The 21,883-nt window shown below is 45.9% G+C and overlaps 1 protein-coding gene across 2 annotated transcripts in view; it reads right to left on the bottom strand.

Annotated features, from left to right (window-relative positions):
• Positions 1-21,172, bottom strand: part of LOC105034543 (probable glutamate carboxypeptidase VP8) — a 55,285-nt gene extending 34,113 nt beyond the window's left edge. Inside the window, exons 1-5 of one of the 2 annotated variants that reach the window (XM_010909754.4) lie at positions 20,092-21,167; positions 18,633-18,875; positions 17,700-17,852; positions 17,219-17,287; positions 16,741-16,828 (exon numbers count right to left, since the gene is read on the bottom strand). In XM_010909754.4, the coding sequence (XP_010908056.1) occupies positions 16,741-16,828; positions 17,219-17,287; positions 17,700-17,852; positions 18,633-18,875; positions 20,092-21,057 (1,519 nt within the window). In that variant the 5' untranslated portion in view covers positions 21,058-21,167. Of the gene's footprint in view, positions 1-16,740; positions 16,829-17,218; positions 17,288-17,699; positions 17,853-18,632; positions 18,876-20,091 lie in introns of both variants that reach the window. The other variant, XM_010909756.4, reaches the window with a different exon arrangement.
• Between the last annotated feature and the right edge of the window lie 711 nt (positions 21,173-21,883).

Raw genomic sequence — 21,883 nt, 5'->3', positions numbered from 1 at the left:
CAACCTAGTCAACTCTCCTCCCTTGAACTGTGTTGCATCATTTGCATTTCCAATGACGCTGAGCCGAGAACATCTCGCAATGATCCCAACCAATGTCCCGCTCTGATTCTTTCTTTTTACTCATTTCTACAAGTATAACAAAATACGATAATTTAATAATGATTAAAAAATATTATATATAAATTCAAAAAAAATTCAATAATAATTTTAAAACTCATAAATTCAAAAAAATATGTTATATGCTTCAAATAATAATTCTAAATTAATTAAAATATAGTATTGATTTTATATTTTTTATTTGATAATATTTTTTATTATTTAAATAATTATAAAAATATTTTTAAATTTTAAAAATTTCAAAAAAAAATCGAGGTTAGATTTAAGTAGCTTGAATCATTCTAAACATGATTATAAATCTTTGATTTTATACTTGTTGGGTATAAAATAATCCCAGCCGAAGTTCGTAAGAGGCCAATCCTCCTAAGACTCTTCCAGCTTCCGACCTTGTGCGGCGTCTTTCTGAACTCCTCCGGCCGTCCGAGCTTCCACGGTACCATCCAGACTCCTCCAGCAGTCGACCTTCCACAGTGTCCTCCAGATTCCTCCAACGAACGAACTCCTATCGTACCCTCCGGACTTCTCCAATAATGAGCTCCTTCAGTCGTCTATCGGACTACTCCAAATGCTCTCTGGGCTTCACTATCAGCCGATTTTCTACAGTGATCGACTACTCTCCGAATCTCTTCCAGACTTCCTCCTGTCACGATCAACTTTACTCCGAGCTTCTTTCAGACTTCATCAATGTCCGGACTCCTCCAGCAGCAGGACTTCTACACTAACCAGACTCCATTCAAGTTTCTACAGTGGTCGACCGCCTTCTGAATTTCATCCGAGCTTCTACAGTAAGCGAATTCCGTCCGAACTTCTATTGCAAGCGGACTTCATCCGAGTTTCTACGGTAAGTGAACTTCGTCCGAGCTTCCACAATAAGCGATCTCCATCCGGGCTTCTACAGCAACCGATCTCCATCCGAGCTTCTACAGTAAGCGGCCTCCTTCCGGACTCCTACAAGAACCGGACTCTGTCCAAACTTCTACAACAGAATTGGATTCCAAACGAACTTCTACAACGGACGAGCTCCAGCAGCCAGATTTCTACAGTGACCGACTGTCTCCGGTGTCTTCTGTACCTCTCCAGCCATCAACCTTCAACAGTGCCAACCGGACTTCAACAGTGCCAACCAGACCCCTCCAACGGACAAATTTCCTCCAGACTCCTCCAACGGACGAACTTCCACAATGCCTTTCGGACTCTTCTATCGGTCATTCTTCTATAGCGCCTTCCGAATTCTGCTATCGGTCGATCTTCTGTCGGATTTCTCATGCAACCGGACTTCTCCAGCGGACAGTCTTTAGACAAGCTTCTACATCAGACAAATTCCAGACGGACTTCTCTAGCAATCGGACTCCAGCCGAATTTCTCCAACAGAAAGTTTCCATCCGGGCTTCTACAGCAGATGACTTCCGTCTGCAGCATCAACGCTTAAGGCACCCAACAACAGTTAACCCGTCAGCAACCTCGAAACATCCGTGCTTCTCTTAGATTGCTGAGACAGAGAGCTATTCCGCTCCACCAGACGTCCCAACCGAGCTTCAGCCGTCCAGTCCGAACACCCCGACAAGTCGCGACAACGGACACCACTCCACTCCCTGTAACAAACTCCACGTGGCCCCACCACTCTCCGGCAAATCACGACAACGGACACCACTACTCTCCGTAACAAACTCCACGTGGCCCCGAACGGCCCACTACCAGGCAGTTACGGACGTCGCTGTCAATCGGTTACGCTCTCCCGTCTATAAAAGAGACCCCCCAGATACTCCTTTAAGCTCTAAGCACTATCTCTAAACTCTGCTAAAATCTCATTCGAGTGCTCCATTTCTATTGAAGCAGAGTACTAACTTGAGCGTCGGAGGGTCTTGCCAAAGCACCCCCAACTCCGGTTTAGACTTCCCTTGCAGGTCCCGACGGCGGCCATAATCCTCTCGACTCCAGCTTCATCCGGCATCGACGAAATTCTGCACCAACAAAATTAACGTTAGAGGAAGGGGCTATGTCTTCGCAGGACCCTTGTTCTTAAAGGAGTACTCAACAGGACTGTCTCCGGTCATCTTCTTCGACATCTTCTTCTTCTTCTCCGACCAGATCCCAACCTGATGCCTCCCCGAAAGGCATCCACCAGACGATTTACGGCCTCCATGGCCAGATCTCAGCAAGATCCGCCAGCTCCGGCCTCGTCTCCAGTTTCCAGACTCCTCCGACAACGGCATTCGGTATGGAACAGTTCGACCTGCTGGTTCAGCAGGTCAGGGGCTCACCGAGCGGTACAGGCCATGCAGCAGCAGGCGCAGGCATCTATGCAGCTGGAAAGAGCATCGCCAGAGTTCCAGAAGCCAATGACGGGCAGCCCACTTGGGCCAGTCGCCCTGTATCCCCCGGAAAAGGGAAGCAGAGGGCGGAGAGCCCTCTGTCTGATCACGATTCCACCTCCGGAGGGTCCCTACCTCCGTTCTGCCAGAAGACCCTCGAGATTCGTGAGGATCTCCTAGATCAAAGATTCCAAGAGATGAACCAGCGGATCGAAGAGCTCCGCCATGCTTCCCCTGCTTACGATGAGGATATCTGCACTGACCCTCCTTTTTCTCAAAGGATTATGCAGGAACCGATCCCGTCGAACTTCAAGCTCCCCCAATTTGAGAGCTACGACGAGACCTCAGATTCGATTGACCACCTGAAGGCCTTCCGGACAATGATGCTGCTTCATGGTGCACCAGACGACATCCTTGCCGAGCTTTCCCATCTACCTTAAAGAGAGCAACAAGAAATTGGTACTCGATACTGAAGCGGGTACTATCCTCTCCTTTGATCAAATGAGTCACTAGTTTGCGGCTCATTTCGTCAACAACCGACATCTCCGGAGAGGTTCGGAGTCCTTCATCAACATCAAGCAAAAAGAGGGAGAATCCATCCGAACTTATGTCAACAGTTTTAATGCCGCCGCATTGGAGGTCCGGAGCTTGGACCAATCAGTTGCAATGGCCGTCCTGAAAAGCGGTCTTCAAAAGAATGACCTTCTGTTTTCCCTAAAAAGAAGTATCCCAGGGACTTCTCTGATTTGCTGACTTGGGCCGAAGGATATGCCCGAACAGAGGAAACCTTCAAGCTGAAGGACGAGGAGGCCGCGAAAGAGCGACAGGCGGGTGACTCCGGTAAGCCCGCAGCTGAAAAAGGACCGAGTGAAGCTCGACCATGTTCTCGAACTCCTCCCGGATACAAGCGTGTCCGAACTCCCCCCGAACTCGTAGGCAGAGAAGTCCAGACTGCAGAGTTTGACGGAACTCTCCCCTAGGAAGATTCCACAGCTACGCCCCTCTCAATACTCCAAAAACTCAAGTGCTGATGGAGATCAGGGAGCAGCTGCCAAGGCCGGAAAGGATGCGCACCATCCCGGAAAGCGCAACCCTAACAAGTTCTGCCTCTATCATCGTGACCACGGCCACGACACGGAGAAGTGTATTCAGCTCCGAGACGAGATCGAGAAGCTCATCAGACGGGGTCGGCTCAACAGATTCATCCTACGCCGGTCTGAAGGTAGGGAAGATCGGCCGAGAGCCCTACCACAACTAGAGCCGCCAAGGAGGGAAGAACAGCCTGAAGATCGACCTCCAATCGGGATCATCAACACCATCTCTGGAGAACCCCGACAGGGAGCAGCCAATGGATCGACCGGACCGCCCAAACGGTAGAGGACTGAAGAATCTATAACCTTTACTGAAGAAGATGCCCAGGAGATTCAATTCCCCCATAATGATGCAATTGTAGTTTCTTTAAATATTGCTGACTATGATGTACGCCGCATTCTTGTTGATAATGGAAGCTCGGCCGATATTTTGTTTTACGATGCATTCTCAAAAATAGCCATTCCGGATGATCGATTAGGGCCGATAAGCTCCCCATTGGTAGGGTTCACTGACGATGCTGTGCCAGTGGAAGGAGTAATAACTTTGACCCTAGTTGCAGGTCGGTACCCGAAACAATCTAGAGTGCAAGTGGATTTCCTGGTAGTAAGGGCGCCGTCTGCCTACAACGCAATACTCGGCCGACCTGGCCTCAACGCCCTCCGAGTTGTGGTATCGACCTACCATTTAAAATTGAAATTTTCTACAAGCCAAGGGGTCGGAGAGGTCAGAGGAGATCAAGTCCTGGCAAGACACTACTATAACATAGCCTTACAAAGAAATGGTCTGTCTGACCCCTGTCTGGTTGATGAATTAGACACCTGCGACGACCTTGCTGAAGAACGGGGTAAGCCAATTGAAGATCTTGTCTCAATTCCTTTGAACGATGGGGATGAAGAGCACGTGGTGAAGATCGGCTCCAATCTGGGAGAAGAGATACGGACACAGCTCATCAATTTTCTACAAAAGAAGTGGATGTTTTTGCTTGGATTCCGACGGACATGCCGGGGATTGATGCGGAAGTCATGAAACACCGTCTGGCTATTGATCCCAAACATCGACCGATGAAGGAAAAAATCCGAGGTCATGCACCAGAAAGGCAAAAGGCAATAGTTGAGAAAGTTGATAAACTCCTGAAAGCCAGGTTCATCAAAGAAGTCAACTATCCGAACTGGGTCTCCAATGTGGTTCTCGTCAAGAAGACGAACGGCAAGTGGAGGATGTGTATAGACTTCAAAAAGCTGAACAAAGCCTGCCCGAAGGACAATTACCCTCTGTCCAGAATTGACCAATTAGTGGATGCAACCTCGGGCCACGAGCTTCTCACTTTCATGGATGCATTCTTCGGCTACAATCAAATCAAAATGGCACCAGAGGACGAAAAAAAGACTGCTTTTATCACTGACCGTGGTCTTTATTATTACAGGGTCATGCATTTTGGCCTCAAAAATGCAGGGGCGACCTATCAACGGCTGGTGAACAAGATCTTCAAAGAGCAGATCGGCCGCAATATGGAGGTCTACATGGACGACATGCTTGTAAAAAGCAAATCCTCAATGAACCACGTCGCCGACCTTGAGAAGACCTTCAGCGCCCTCCGAAAATACAAGATGAAGCTGAACCCAACCAAGTGCGCTTTTGGAGTAACCTCAGAGAAATTCTTGGACTTTATGGTATCGGGGTGCGGGATCGAAGCAAATCCGGAAAAGATTCGTGCCATCTAGGAAATGACTATCCCGAAGTCAATAAAGAAAGTTCAGCGCCTTACTGGGAGAGTAGCAGCTCTGAATCGCTTCGTCTCAAGGTCGGCCGAATGGTGCCTATCTTTCTTTCAGACTCTCAAGCAGTCGAAAAACTTCTGTTGGACCACTGAATGTCAGCAAGCGTTCGAAGAATTAAAGAACTACCTCGGCTCACCTCCGCTATTGGCAAAGCCCGAACCTGGAAAGGAGTTGTTCCTGTACCTAGCGGTCTCCCCTATGGCTCTTGCAGCAGTTCTGATTAAGTTAGAAGCAAAAATTCAACGGCCGATCTACTACATAAGTCGAGTATTGAGAGACGCCGAAACCAGATACACTAAGTTAGAGAAACTAACTTAAGCCTTGTTGATTGCAGCCCAAAGGCTCCGACCTTACTTTCAAGGGCACACATAACACTGCTCACCGACCAGCCGATTAAGACAGTTCTGCATCGAGCGAATGCTTCCAGAAGGATAGCGAAATGGGCGGTCGAGCTCACGAAATTCGACATCAACTATCGACCTCGGCCGACGATAAAAGCCCAGATAGCAGACTTTATAATGGAATGCACTATCCCGGAAAAAGCCGAACTTAAACAAGGTGAAGCTGACAACCCAGGGCTCCAGTCGAACTCCCCTGAGGAAAGAACAGATCTCCCTGATGGTTTTTGGGCCCTCTATGTGGACGATTCCTCCAACATGTCAGGCACGGACGCGGGCCTGATCTTGGTCAATTCGGAAGGAATTATCGCGAAGTACGTGCTGCGCTTCGAATTCCCTGCGATAAATAACGGAGCAGAATATGAAGCTCTGATTGCAGGACTGAAGATCACCAAAGAATTAGAAGTAGATCGGCTCCAAGTCTACAGTGACTCCCAATTGTGGTGGGACAAGTCAGCGGAAACTATAAACTCGAGAGGACAGTATGGCCAAGTATCTCGAAAAGTAAAAGAGATCATCCCTACCTTTGGCAGCTTTGACATTAAGCAGATTCCAAGAGCAGAAAATACCAGGACCGATTTTCTCTCCAAGTTGGCTACACTGGCTCCGGCTGAACTACCCAAGGAAGTCCTCTTCGAAGTTCTGAAATGTCCAAGTACGGAAGAACCGCAGCTTGTAATGGAGATCAGCCATGAACCCAGCTGGATTGACCCACTGGTTGCATACCTCAAAGACGGGGTTCTTCCTCATAATGCAAAAGAAGCTCGGAAGCTTAGAAACCAGACCTCCCGATATATCCTTTATGAGGGCAAGCTGTACAAGAGATCGTACTCTTTGCTCCTCCTGAAATATCTCCGACCTTCTGAAGCCGACTTTGCCTTGTGGGAGGTACATGAAGAGTCTGCGGAAGTCACCTAGGGGCCAGATCTTTATTCCACAAACTGCTCCGACAAGGTTATTACTGGCCTACAATGTACCACGACTCCATTGAATATGTCAGAAAGTGTGATCGGTGTCAGAGATATGCGAATATCCAAAGACAGCCCGCCTCCAAACTTACACCCTTGAGTGCCCCATGGCCGTTTGCACAATGGGAGATGGATATCCTTGAACCTTTTCCCATGATGTCCGGGAGCGGAAGTTCTTCCTGGTGGCAATTGACTACCTCACCAAATGGATCGAAACCGAACCTTTGGCGAAAATTACAGAAGCTAAAGTGCAGGATTTCGTCTAGAAGTCAATCGTTTGTAGGTTCGACTTTACCCATAACTCTCATTACTAATAATGGGCGACAATTTGTTGGAGCAAGATTTGCTGAATTTTGTGAGGACTTAAACATCTCCCATAACTTCACGTCAGTAGCCCATCCGCAGGAAACGACGAAGCCTAGGTGACTAACAGGACTCTGTTGCAAGGAATCAAGGCGAGACTTGAAAAAGCAAAGGGAACTTGGACAGACGAGCTTTATCATGTGTTATGGGCATACCGAACTACCCAAAGACTGCCCACGGGAGAGACCCCCTTTGCCTTAGCCTTCGGAACAGAAGCCGTTATCCCGATTGAACTCAAGCTTCCGTCGGTGCGAGTCGTGGCATTCGACGAACAGCGCAACTCACAGGATCTCAAGGCCAACCTCGACTTGTTAGAAGAAGCGGGAGACAACTCAATTCGGATGACAGCCTACAAGCAGAAAGCAGCCCGCTACTACAACTCCCGGGTCAAGAGCAAAGCCTTCAGAGCGAGGCACTTAGTACTTCGGCGAGCCGCTGTTTCACAACCTTAGAACCAAGGAAACTTGCCCCAAACTAGGAAGGCCCGTATGAAGTCAGGAGGTAGTCCGGCCCGGAACATACTATCTAAAAGAGCTCGGAGGAGCGGACCTTCCGCGATCATGGAATTCGAAAAATTTACGAATGTATTACCGATAACTTTGCCTTAAATAAAAGTTTCATATTCGCATTTCTTTTCTTTTGGCATAGCTTATAACGACAGGGAGTAGCTCCTTCAGACAATCGAAACTAAGCGTGTCAGGAACAAGAGGAGAACCTTCCCGACACAAACGAAGGTCCGATTATTTAGAGACCGGATGGGGGAGAGGCCCTCGCAACGGCCCTTATGCGCCCCCACAGCCATGTTAGGAACAGGAGGAGAACCTCGTCCTAACATGAGCAAAGTCGAAGACCTGGTTATTAAGAGACCGGATGGGGAGAGAGGCCCTCGCAACGGCCCTTATGCGTCCCCACAGTCATGTTAGGAACAGGAGGAGAACCTCGTCCTAACATGAGCAAAGTCGAAGACCCGTTATTAAGAGACGGATGGGGGAGAGGCCCTCGCAACGGCCCTTATGCGCCCCACAGCCATGTAGGAACAGGAGGAGAACCTCGTCCTAACATGAGCAAAGTCGAAGACCCGGTTATTAAGAGACCGGATGGGGAGAGGCCCTCGAACGGCCCTTATGTGCCCCCACAGCCCTGTTAGGAACAGGAGAAAACTTCGTCCTAACATGAGCTGAAATTGACTGTGTCAGGAACAGGAGAGAACCTCGTCTGACACAAATGAAGATCTGGTCGTTTAAGACTGGATGAGGGAAAAGCCTCCTCAACGGCTCCTCTACACCCCTACAATCCCGTTAGGAGCAGAGGAAAACCCTCGCCCAAACATTAAAAAAAAAGAGAGAGAAAAAGAGAAAGCGACGAGCTACGCCAGAGATAAGGAAAAAACGAACTACATCTAAGACACAAGGGACCTCATCTCAATGAGGAAGAAAATCTTGTCAAAAATCCTCATCTCTAAGGGAGAACCCAACACTAGCAGGAAAAATAGACTTCCTCAAAGTAACGAGAAGTTCGAGCCCCAAGCTCGAACACCAGGAGAAGCGTCAAATTCAATGGCCTCGAAAAGACCTTCGGTCATGAACAAAAAGGATGAATCAACGCGGCGATGATCAGGAACCTTCAAACAACGTCGACATCGAATAAGACAAAAGACAAGAGAAGCTCGGTAAACGACAACTCAGAGCAAGAATAGACAAGTAATGAGAAAATTCTTTTCATTTCATTAGTAAAGAGAGCATTACAAAAGCCTTTGAAGCCAAAAAAAAAACAACAAGAAAAGAAAAGAATACATGGAACAAAAGGTAAAAGAAGCTCTAAGGAAGCTCGGCTTCTTCTGACTTCGAACTCTCGGTTCCAGCCATTATCAGGGATTGCTTTAAGTTCTCAACTTCTTCTTCCAGTTCCTTCTTTCTTAACAGCATCTCCCGATACATTTGGTGAAACCACCGGCTTTCGCCCTCCGATTCTCGAAGCCTCTTCCTCAGAACTTTGGACTCCGCTTCTGCATCCTTGACCCCTGCTGCTCATAGGCAGCTGAATTTTCAACCGTGCAGTTCGGCCTTCTCCTTCCCAAGGGCTACGGACAGTTCTTCCATGGTCCCCCTCAAGGATCGGAGCTCGTCGGAGCTTGAACCGAAACGGCCTGGGCTCTTTCGGACAACTGCTTCTGAAGGCGAGCAACCTGTCAGTCGCCATCTTGAGCCTCCTTCTGTAGTTGTCTATTTGCCCACACCAGCCGACTCGGAAGTGTTGTAATTCGTCTCGGCGTCCTGTAGCTGCTTCTGGAGGTCGGAGAATTTCTTCGACCAGTCCCACCGTAGTCAGCCTGAGTTGGAAGCCAGGACGAGCTCCCTTCCAATTGCCGATCTTTTCCCGTGCGGCCGCCAACTCGACCTCGAGGGAGCTGATCTTGGAGGCCTGAGTCCAAGATCGATCGCTGGCGCGTTTCTGGAGTTCCTCAAGCTCCTTCTCGAAGTTGGCCTTCTTCCGGCTGTAGTCCATGAAGTCCTTTTTGTGGAGGTTCCGAAGGTGAGTAACCTCCACGGTGGCTTCCGAATGGCTCTTCCTCAGTCTGTGAAGTTCGTCGTCCATCTTCTTTGATTTCTTCGTTAGGTGACGAACTTTCCTTCTCAGATCCCGGATCATAGACTTCAAAGGAATCCCCTGCGGTAGGGGAAGAGCTTCGGTAGGGCACTGTTGTCAGGAAACAAGAGCGTCACAACGCAAATCATTGCAAGAAAAAAAAGAGAAAAAGAAGTAGAAGGAGAAAAAGGAGCTCCTGTAAAGAGGAATCCGATTTCATTGATTGAATAATTCTTAAGTACAAGAAAAGAGAAAAAAAAGTTGTAACAAAGGAAAAGTCAAAATTAGAGGTCTCGGACCTCTGGAGCAGAAGTGGAGAGCTCGACGGCCCCGGAAGGTCGGTCACGGCAGCTGCGGCAGTTGAAGAGGTCCCGCTGGAGGGAGACCGGCAGCAGCTTCGGAAGGTCGGCTTCATCGTCGGACGCTTCATCCAGGAAGCTGAGGTCGAGTTCGGAAACTTCCGACCACCTTCTCCTGGCAAAGCTCGAAGCCTTTGATAAAGGCGGCCTGCCGAACTTGATATTCAGATCCCTCATCTCGGAGGAGGTCTTGAACTCCCACTGCTTGGGCCCTTGCCTCCGAGACTAGGGTCGGATCTGCTCCTTCAGCTTGGAGACCTCGGCCTCTGCCTTCCTTCTTTCCTCCTCCAAAGCACCTTCAGATCCTTCGAAGTTTGTTCCTCCTTCTGGAGCGCCTCTTGGAGACTCATGACTTCGGCGACCTTCTCCTTAAGACGGGCAGCCTCAGCCTGACGACCTTCCTCCGCCTGGGCTGCTTCCTTCTTTGCATTGTTCATCGCCTCGATGTTGGCGATGAGCTGATGTCCAATCTGCAAGAGCGTCAGGAAGTCAATATGAAAGCTAAGGAATGAACTAAGTGAAGAAGCGAAAGGAAGAAAAAAGTAAATCGGCCTACCTCAAGAAAGGACCCCAGAGAGTCCCAAACTCGCTGTTCAGGATCGACATGGATGATCCTGTGGACGATCTCGGGCAAAACGCACCCGTCAACCAACCTTTTTATTAAATCCCTGTTGTTGAAGGGATTCTCCCCCGGATCCTCTTCGGAGCCGTTGGACCTTTCGATGGCAGCCCTGCTGCTGCTGATCTTGCGGACCACCATCTTCTTCCTTCTCTTCCTTTCGGCCCCCGGCACCTCCTCGGGATGAGACTCTAGAGCGGAAACCTCGACCAGAGGCTTCTTAAGAAGCTCGGGGGACTGTGGGCTCGACGTCGGAGGGGGCATCAACGACAAGGCCGCCTGGGCAAGCACGGCCGACTTGTCTCCTCTACCCTCGCCTTCTTCGCCACCCAGAAGTTGCGGTGCCTTTCCTCTTGTGGGCTTAAGACCCTTGGCTAGTATCTGAGCTACGTCTGCGTCCATGTCTGCAATGAAAAAAGATCGGCACAGCTTAGAAACAGAATAAGAGAAAGAGGAAGCACGAATGACTTGAGAAAGAAAAAATACCGACAGGTTGAGAGGGCTCAGACCGACATTGAATAAAAGTTGCTCCTTCAGAAGGTCGGGGAGGAGAGGAGCTAGATAAGTTTTAAGTTTATTGGAGGCTTCAAGGTCATCCCTTTCCAGGCTAGAAGCTCGGCAGACGGAGTCCCTCAGGGAGCCCCAGGGGGGCAACCCCAGCTCAGGGTCGGACATCGGATGTAGAAGTACCTCTCCTTCCAGTTGTGGATAGAAGAGGGGCACCTTTCAGCAACCCCTTTCTATCGAACTGGAGGGAGAAGTACCACCATCCTTTACCGAAGGGTGACGCTTAAAGGTATAAAAATTTCTAAACAAGAGAAGAGTTGGCCGGACTTCAGCTAAATGACAGAGGAAAAGAAATCCTATCAGAAACCTAAGGAGTTCGGCGCTACAGAAACTAAAGAAATGTTTAAAAAGTGAAAAAGAGCAACAACAAAAGGTGGGAGTGGAAGTCGAAGCCCGGCGCAGAAGGCTTCCTGGTATAAACAAAAGCGGCCAGGGGAGGGGCGCTAACCCGGTTAGTTGGCCCGGGAAGCTCAAGCTCATACTCCGGAGGAACCCCGTACTGAATCCTAATCAGCGAGAGTTCGTCCGAGGTCAAAGAGCTGGGAATGGTGTCTGGTACAAAGACCGAACGAGGTCCGATCCTAAGTACGGGTTCATCTACAGTACTAGGATTTTGGGGGGATGGAGCTGACGAACTTCTAGAACTGCTAAAGGAGGAAGTGTTGGAGGACATTTTGAATCAAATGAAAATCCCAAAAAATCCGATAAAATTGAGAAAAATAAGAAACAAGACGCTCGCGGAGAAAATGAACGGACGGAATGCAGAGGAGGAAAAATGGAAGAACAGCAAGAAAAAGAAGGATTCCAGAACTAACCTAAGCTGGTCCGAGAGGTATAGGAGGGTAGCAAAGGTGATTGAGGTCGACCTGAAGGACGTCTCAAACCGAGAAGGACGCTGGAGGAGGACGAAACTCTCGGAAAGAAGAGGGGACCGAAGAAAAATCTCAGATAAGGTGAAACCCCTAAAGGAGGGGGACGGGTTTAAATAGACCTTAGGGTCCGGCGCAATAATGATTGCAGATCTCCTTTGGCCGACCTACAACCACTGCATGTCCCACTCGTCGTGGCAGACGGCTGACGACTGACAGAATCATTATTGCGCCGTACCTGGGGCGACGCTTCAGCGAAAATTTCGAAAAAATCTTTTCGGATCGCCTCGATTTGAAAAGACTCCAGTACCGGCGCGCCAAACGCCAAAATATCTGGAAACAATCGAGTACGGAAATCAAGAGGGGCAATTTCAACTGTGAAAATTTCTCTGTACTTCATTCAAAATCCGAACTCGAAAATAGAGGGACTAGTGTTGGGTATAAAATAACCCCAGCCGAAGTTCGTAAGAGGCCAACCCTCCCAGGACTCTTCCGACTTCCGACCTTGTGCGGCGTCTTTCTGAACTCCCCCGACCGTCCGAGCTTCCACAGTACCATCCGGACTCCTCTAGTAGTCGACCTTCCACAGTGTCCTCCAGATTCCTCCAACTGACGAATTTCTATCGTACCCTCCAAATTTCTCTGATAATGAGCTCCTTCAGTCGTCTATCGGACTGCTCCAAATGCTCTCTGGACTTCATATCAGCCGATTTTCTATAGTGATCGACTACTCTCCGAATCTCTTCCAGACTTCCTCCTGTCACGATCGACTTTACTCCGAGCTTCTTCCAGACTTCGTCAATGTCCAGGCTCCTCCAGCAGCAGGACTTCTACAGTAACCAGACTCCATCCAAGTTTCTACAGTGGTCGACCGCCTTCCGAATTTCTTCCGAACTTCTACAGTAAGCGAATTCCGTCCGAACTTCTATTGCAAGCGGACTTCATCCGAGTTTCTACGGTAAGTGGACTTCGTCCGAGCTTCTACAATAAGCAATCTCCATCCGGGCTTCTACGGCAACCGGTCTCCATCCGAGCTTCTACAGTAAGCGGCCTCCTTCCGAACTCCTACAAGAACCAAACTCCGTCCGAACTTCTACAACAGAATTGGATTCCAGACGAACTTCTACAACGAATGGACTCCAGCAACCGGATTTCTACAGTGACCGACTGTCTCCGGTATCTTCTGTACCTCTCCAGCCATCAACCTTCAACAACGCCAACCGAACTTCAACAGTGCCAACCAGACCCCTCCAACGGACAAATTCCCTCCAGACTTCTCCAGCGGACGAACTTCCACAATGCCTTCCGGACTCTTCTATCGGTCAACCTTCTATAGTGCCTTCCAAATTCTGCTATCGGTCGACCTTCTGCCAGATTCCTCATGCAACCGGACTTCTCCAGCGGACAGTCTTCAGACAAGCTTCTACATCAGACAAATTCCAGACGGACTTCTCTAATAATCGAACTCCAGCCGGATTTCTCCAACAGAAAATTTTCGTCCGAACTTCTACAGCAGATGACTTCCGTCTGCAGCATCAACGCCTAAGGCACCCAACAACAGTTAACCCGTCAGCAACCTCAGAAACATCCGAGCTTCTCTTAGATTGCTGAGACAGAGAGCTATTTCGCTCCACCAGACGTCCCAACCGAGCTTCAGCCGTCCAATCCGAACTCCCTGACAGATCGCGACAACGGACACCACTCCACTCCCTGTAACAAACTCCACGTGGCCCCACCACTCTCCGGCAAGTCGCGACAATGGACACCACTACTCTCCGTAACAAACTCCACGTGGCCCCAAACGGCCCACTACCAGGCAGTTACGGACGTCGCTGTCAATCGGTTACGCTCTTCCGTCTATAAAAAAGATCGTCCAGATACGTTCTCCTCTAAGCTGTAAGCACTATCTCTAAACTCTGCTAAAATCCCATTCGAGTGCTCCATTTCTATTGAAGCAGAGTACTGACTTGAGCGTCGGAGGGTCTTGATGGAGCACCCCCAACTCCGGTTTAGACTTCCCTTGCAGGTCCCGACGGCGGTCGTGATCCCCTCGACTCCAGCTTCATCCGGCATCGACGGAATTCTGCACCAACAATACTTTTTTAAAATTTATTATTTTAATATTTTTTTATGAATAAATATATATATTTAAAAAAATATATAATTAATGATCTCAACCGATGTCATGCTCTGAATCTTTCTTTTTACTCATTTCTGCAAGTCTAACAAAACACGGCAGTTTAATAATTATTAAAAAAATATTATATATAAATTCAAAAAAAATTCAATAATAATTTTAAAACTCATAAATTCAAAAAAAAATGTTATATGCTTCAAATAATATTTCTAAATTAGCTAAAATATAGTACTAATTTCATATTTTTTTTATTTGATTATATTTTTTTATTATTTAAATAATTATAAAAATATTTTTTAATTTTAAAAATTTTAAAAAAATTCAAGATTAGATTCAAGTAGCTTGAATCATTCTAAACATGATTCTAAATCTCTGATTTTATATTTTTTTGAATTTATTTTAAAAAATATATAATTAATGAAAATCAACGATTTTAGTGTCATCATATAGATCTTCCAAAGATCTATCACATATAATCAAATCATACCAAAATTACAAAATTTTGGTATGATTTTCTCTTATTTTCTTACTTCTTCATTTTTATCTTTTTTTTAATTACAAAAATATAAAAAATAAAATATTTACTAAAAGAATAATACATTACCTTACTTCCGATCGAAAATCAGTGTCTCCTCAAACTGGTATTGTAATTTGACAGAATTTTTTCTCTTTTTTCTAATTTTTTCGACTCGTGTCATCAAACGCCTAAGAAGTGAGAACGCTCAGTTCTCTGAGAGAGCTCTCGGGTTTCTCTCAGAGAAAACATCTGGGATGCCACTAAATGACAATCCAAACCCCACTACACCCCCCCACACCCCCCACCCCCACAGGCCATTGTCAGTACGATTCGATTCAATGCCGAATCGTATCAAACCGAGCCATACCGACCGATTTTTTTTGGAAAAAATAGCCGAACCGGACGGTTCGGTGTGGTTCGTGTATTTTTTTCGAAAAAAATGGCCGAACCGGATCGGCCGGTCCGATTCGGTACGCCCCGTACCGAGTGATTCGGCCCGGTACCGATTCCCAGATACCGACCATGCAATACTGAACCAGAAATGTATCAATATGGTTCCCAATATCAATTAGGCCTTAGTGCCTTCCCTTTCACATGGTAGATATCATACAGAAGCTAGAAGAGCATCCAAACAAGCCCTTAATAAATAAATGAGAAGCAGTAAAGAGAAACAAGAGAAACCATATGACACAAGAGTCAATGAAAAATAATGGTAAAAAAAGTCCTAATATCTATCCATGACTCTGCGAAATGGATATTAGCCCTAGAAAATCCTAAGCATGCAAGCATGCAGGTATTATCAATTAGCAAAATTTTTGCACATTATTGGATTGTCAACTCTAAAAACATAAATTGCTAATAGGATATTGGCATGCCTCATGCATATGCTATGTTCAATGTGCATGCAGTCAACGTATTTAGGAAATTCTACAAAATTGATTGCTACTATTCAGCCACTACCACTTGAACCACATTTATGTGTAAGAGGCCAAAATTTTAAGTCCCGCTTTACCTCGAAAAGTTGATATAAGAATATTTTTCTATTTTTAGAGAGATGTAATGTATTGCATATCGAAAGAATGAAAGGAAGGAGTGTTGAAGGGGAAAGAATGAAGGCAACATCTTGGAAACAAAAAGAGAATGGCAAACAAGAAATCTGTCAGGTGATTGGTTTCCATTGGTTTTGGCCATTCAACATGACATCTTTAGTGATGCTAATAAATCTTGATTTCAGTAATTCATTTTTTCACATCTTTTTATCATGCCAAAAAGTTTCCCAGAGCATCTCATCCATTGGCTGAATTAATGACAGCACCGAAGTCACCATCATGGTAAATTCGTTGTGAAATCTTAAGCATGATCTTTTTAGGGTTTTAATGAGGCCTGCTGGTCATTACTATAACAGAGAAAATTTAAAAATATCATATATAAGAAGCCACTTTCACACCACTTAAAGTTATGGAGTCCTATGTCATTGGATAAAGAAACTGAACAGTTATGCTCCTCTTAATTGGCTGATTCATTCTTTTCCTTCCAAATATCCCACACGATTGATTATGGAACATATATCATATCTCAGAAACCTAACAAGTAAATGACAAGGGATGTACAATATCAACAAATGAGATACTGGGAAACCTAGTCCAGCATGTCACGCAATCATGCAAGTATGAGGTTTACAAACTTAAGTGGAGAGAAGAATTCCATAGAAAAATTTTCATAGTCCACATAACTGCAATTTGGTTCTGGCAGTTACCTATTGAAGTACTTAAATAGTTCTAGGTACCGTTTGAGGTATATTTGTCATACAATAAGTTAAATGCTTGTACTAAATGCTGCCTGTGTTCTGAATTACACATAATTCATGCACAAGAAATTTCTTTAGAACAAAGGGCATCTACCTCAAAGTTAAAATTAAGCATGTAATAATAACATGCTATCCTTGATATTCCCCAATTTATTGGTTCCTTAAGCTCAACCCCTGGTAGAATGGTTGAAACAGCAATTTCCACACTTCTACCGTAAATGTCATCTAACATTATGCATAAAGTGACATACCTTTCCCATAGTACAAGTCTATCACAGGAACTCCAGCATGGTGCAAAAATGCAGAGAAATCTGAATCAGTTCTAGCAAGTCTTTCTATCTGCAGAAGTTACTTGAAGAATCATATTCTGTGTGCAAATTCAAACAACAAATAATGAAAAATAAGTTATACTTAAAAAAAAGGATCCAAGGTATTCTCATGCCACATCCACACAATTTCGATGACACCACAAAATACCAATTCAATTTCAAGCATTATATAGAAATTGTTTATGCTGGCGGATTGCTGCTTTATTCAAACACATGAGCAAAAGTAAACAATCTATATTTTATTCAGATGCATACAAGATAAATCTTATTAAAGCATTTGATTATTATTTTCCCCTGAATTTTATTTATTTTCAATCGAGTATATAAAATGCTGGCATAAAGTTTAATAAACTGATTTCAGTAGAAGAAAATTGACAAATTTAAAATCTTAACATCTTACAATAATGCCACTGTTCATTGCCACCCATGTGTGATAGACAGTTTTGCCCTCCAAATCCGGATCTTTAATCTGAAAAAGCACATGATAAATCAACACTTCAGAAATGGAATCACTGGAATCTCATATCGTAGAACATGAAAGACTTATATGCTTAGTAGATTTATGTGCCACTACAAACATTGACTAAATATTGACTGCTAGGACCAGTTTCATTCTCAATGTACAAACACTTGGATCTTTATCAAGAAAATGGTTGGTAATTCAACTATCAGTTCCAGCTATGTCACAAAAATTAAGTCAAAAGCCAGCAGCTTGCCATGAAAAGCTTGCAGATGTATCTTTTTCTCATATATACTCTAGCTTTTCATTTTTTTGATAGAGTTAGAAAATACTGCCAAGAAAAATTAGTCAGCATCATCTTCATTTGAGAAACATCACACTAAAACACAAAATAGCTAGTAGTACTACATCTCGATGTTACCTCCTTTGTGACTTCAACTAATAGCTTGTCCAACTGGGGAGTTGCACCAGCAAAAAAGCCAGGCCCTTGAACCGCACAATCAACATTTAAGTAGACAACAGCTTTCGAAGACAAAATTCCAAGGTTCTGCTCAACCCACTCAGTTGATCCAATCTGAAAAAAGCACCATGATCAGATGAAGATACACTTCTTCCAGATAAAGAACAAGCTGCAGCGCTAGTGGGATTTGAACTCGAGCCTTCTGGACTAGAAGCTTAATCTAGCACCTAAGTCCAACTCGATTATCTCAAAACTTGGATGTTCAGTGTGTGCTTGCAGAAGAATGATTCAGCATATATATGCAAGTGTTTACAATTGAATTTTGATTTTATCATATAAATATATGCACAAATAATGCTGCATGGATGTGTTCACGCATTCATAACTGCATCATGCAAATTTTATACTTGCAACTTATTCTACCACTTGTGTTCCATAGCATGATGACTAAGATCGTATACACAAGGAGCTATGTTAAATACAATCCCTGAACCAGACAAATTATTGACCTAATAAGATTTAACAAACAAAGAACATCTTGGCACCAAAACATAGCAGTTAGCTGTTGCATCTGGACTAGGTTCAGTTTGAATTTGACCTGACTTTTCGTTCATAAATGATGATTCCCAGAAGCACAAAAATTAACCCCAACCTGTTTCAAAGGCAACACATGCCAACTCTAGGAGAACAAAATCTCAAAGGCCTGGTTAAGCTATTTCTATGTTTGCGCATGGCACTAATAGTTGGGCTAATTTTACCTTTGTATCAATAAAGAAATTTGATTCACATGAGTTATATGCATCTGGGCTGCATAGAAAACAGATCTGCTTCTAAAGTTGCACTCGGTTTTACTCATGCCGGCTTGCTCCACTCTTTGCTACATGCATTACTCACCATTCCAAACTCCTCTGCATCCCAGCTGCATAGGATAATGGTCCTTCGAGGCCTCCAACCTGATTGCAACAAAGTACCATAACGGCGAGCAACATCAAGGAGGGCAGCTGTTCCACTGTTGGGGTCTACAGCACCAAATGTCCATGCATCTCTGTGGTTGCCAAGGATGACGTACCGATCAGGCTCTTCATTCCCCCTTATCATACCAAAAACATTTTGGATTGTTGCCAACTTTCTATCTTCCTTGAGAAAAGAAACATCATAAAACAAAAGGCAGTTTTTCATTTCTATCTATCAAATATTAGTGTATATAATAAATAATAACTTGCAAGTAAATATAGCCAAATATTAGTGTATAAGAGTGTAGGTTGAACCAAGTACTGTGTGGGTGGACGGTACTAGAACAATGTACAATGCAAATACAATGTGCACTGTGATAGAGACTGCAAGAGACCAGTGTTATATGGTAGATGGCACAAATTATCAAGTGTTGTAGATTCCAGAAGAATATGACCCTAGAAGCCAGCATGTCAGCACATCATACTTGATAACTTCATGCCTTAGAATGCATGCATGTATGCCTATAATATCCAATCAGCAACGAACATCAGATATTTCCAAGCACATAAAATGGACAAGATTTTTGAAGGTTTGATGAATTCGATGTTTGGTACAAGTGCCAAGAACCACTATGGGATGACGATGTCACAACAGCTTTCATTATATGATGTGCCGTTGTGTTTTAAACTGTCACGTTGTGCCCAAGTGTCCAAGCAGTTGACACGTCAAGAAACCTAAAAGATTTGAAGTGTCTCTGCGTGGAATTCATATGTCAACATGAATGAATGGCACTATGACTCATGAGCATTTTGTTCTTATTCAAAGAGGCAAGAAACTTTTCTTTTTGGTAAATCAGAAAAGCTAACCCATTCTAGTATAAATACATCTGTGGGAATCATAAATAAAAATATTCAAAAATTCAGTAGGAAGATCTGAATAGGAAAATTTTTCATTAAGAAAGCTAATGTGGAGTCCCATAATGTAGTCACAGAAAGGCAAGAAATTTTTCACAAACTGAAACACAGTGGCTGATCTAATCAATGCTTCACTCCCGCTCCTCTAGTGGGGTCCACCACACCAAGAGATCCATCAACTCAGCCCTCGCAACCAGTGGATCAAACTGGCGCTTACACCATCCCAATCCAAAGTCATATAGAACTGCTTCTGATAGTCCTAATTCTTGTGGGCCCAATGCAAGAGCCAGACGGAGCTAAAACCACGCCCTTTTTTGACGCCCATGATTTCTTGAGGCGTTGAACTACAGTCTACTTATGTATCAAAGTCATAGGAGCAAGCTGCTTAGAGACCAACAAGAGAGGACTTCCCAGTGGTCAAAAGTGAAGAGCAGCAACAGCTCAAAACAACTGTTTTTATCCGCTATAAGGTATGTGAAGCTTACCTTATACGTGAAGTTGACCAGCGTGGGGCCCGGGCCGACCCCGGTCTCGTCCTGCGACAGGGCGCTCCTCCACTTGGGCGGCACCCTGGGCCCGCCCAGCGTCCGGAGGATCTCCACCGCCACAGCGGCGGACACCGGCATCGACGGAATCTTGGGGAACCTCCTCCTGACCTCCTCGTCGTCCGCTCCCAGCCTCTCTCCTCTGCCACCTCCGGCGGAGGCAGTGGTGGCCCAACCGGGGGTCAGCGGGTCCCCCACCCCGCCCAGTCTCACCATCCCCCGCTCCACACCGCCACCGGAGTCCCTGAAGATCAGCATCGCCGCGGCCCCCCTCTCCGCCGCCCGGGCCACCACCCCACCGCGGTACCCCTCTCCACGCCGCGCGATCGCCACGCACCCCCGCAAGCGGACGCCCAGCCGGTCGAGCGCCAGGTAGTCCTCCTCCCGGCCGTAGTTCACGTAGACAGCGGGGGCGAGGGTGGCGCCGGAAGGGGCGTAGGCGTGGTAGGGGGGCACGGCGGCGGCCGTGGGATCGGCGGGCTCGGCGAGCGAGAGGGGCTTGAGGAGGGCGCCGTCAGGGCGGAGGAGGGCGAGGGAGGCGGCGGCGGGGTAGGAGAGAAGAGGTGTGTAGTCGCGGGTGAAGGTGCGGAGGCCAGCGCCGCGGAGGCGGGAGAGGACGTAGGTGGCGGCGGTGGCGGCGGAGGGAGTGCCGGCGAGGTGGGGGCGGAGGGTGAGGTTGCGGAGGTGGGAGGCGATGGTGGAGTTGGCGGAGGGGGAGAGGGAGAGAAAGAGGGCGGCGGGGGCAGTTGGCGAATGGGCAAGAGCATTCCGGGAAGGAGGAGTGGGACGGCGAAGGGAATAGAAGAGGAGGAAGAGGAGGAGGGCGAGGAGGATGAGGGAGGGGCTGGCTCGCAAGGAGGAGAAGGAGTGGGGGTTGTAAGGTCTAGGGCTGTGGGATGAGCGCATTCTGGAAAGAGAATGATAGGTGTAAGGAGGGGTTCTGGTAAAGGAGTTGCAGGGACGGTGGAGAGGAGCAGCAGAAGTGGCTAGAAGCAGGCCGCTTTTCTTTTTGTTGTTTATATTTTCTGTGTTTTGGGTAGTGCGTCTCCGGTCCGTCGCTCCTTTTCCTCTCTTTAAAAAATCATAAAGAAGTGGCACGAATAATTTCCATGTCATTAGATTGTTGGGATTTTTAAATTTTTTTTATCAATTTATTATTAATTTTAAAATAATTTATAAAAATAATATTTTTTAAAAAATATTTATGAAAATATTATTCAAAAAAAATCGTCATGTTGGAGGGGATGAGTCAGTTAAGAGAAAATCGCGATGTGGAAGGACAACTTCATGAGCCATCCAATGAAAAGATGGCTCACAAAGCCACCCTTCCACAAGATGACTCACAAAATTACCCTACCATATGGCGACTTTATGTATTCGTATCGTTGTTGAAGTGTTTTAGAATACCCATAACCTAACAGAAGTGTTTTAGGGTGCTCGTGATCCAACAGGCCAATTAGATTATAGTGAATCTTGCCTTCGCAGTGCTACCTGTAACGGGAAAGAAGTAGATAAATAGAAAGAGCTAAGATTTGAACTTTGATCCTAAAATGAGCTGATTTAAACTTGGATCACCAAGCGTGTGGTGCCTCCAATGATCATCTTGGACTCATTATAATCTATAAATCCTTCCATTGACTTCACAAAACTGACTTCCCAAAGATAGTTGAACTAGGGGCACCTAAATCAGTCATACTTTCATATTGGCCAAAGATCGATGGGAGGAAGTAAT

The sequence above is a fragment of the Elaeis guineensis genome, chromosome 2 (genome assembly GCF_000442705.2).
Source record: "Elaeis guineensis isolate ETL-2024a chromosome 2, EG11, whole genome shotgun sequence".
Lineage (NCBI taxonomy): Eukaryota > Viridiplantae > Streptophyta > Magnoliopsida > Arecales > Arecaceae > Elaeis > Elaeis guineensis.
The sequence above is the reverse complement of the archived record's forward strand: the minus strand, read 5'-3'. Positions and strand labels throughout refer to the sequence as shown.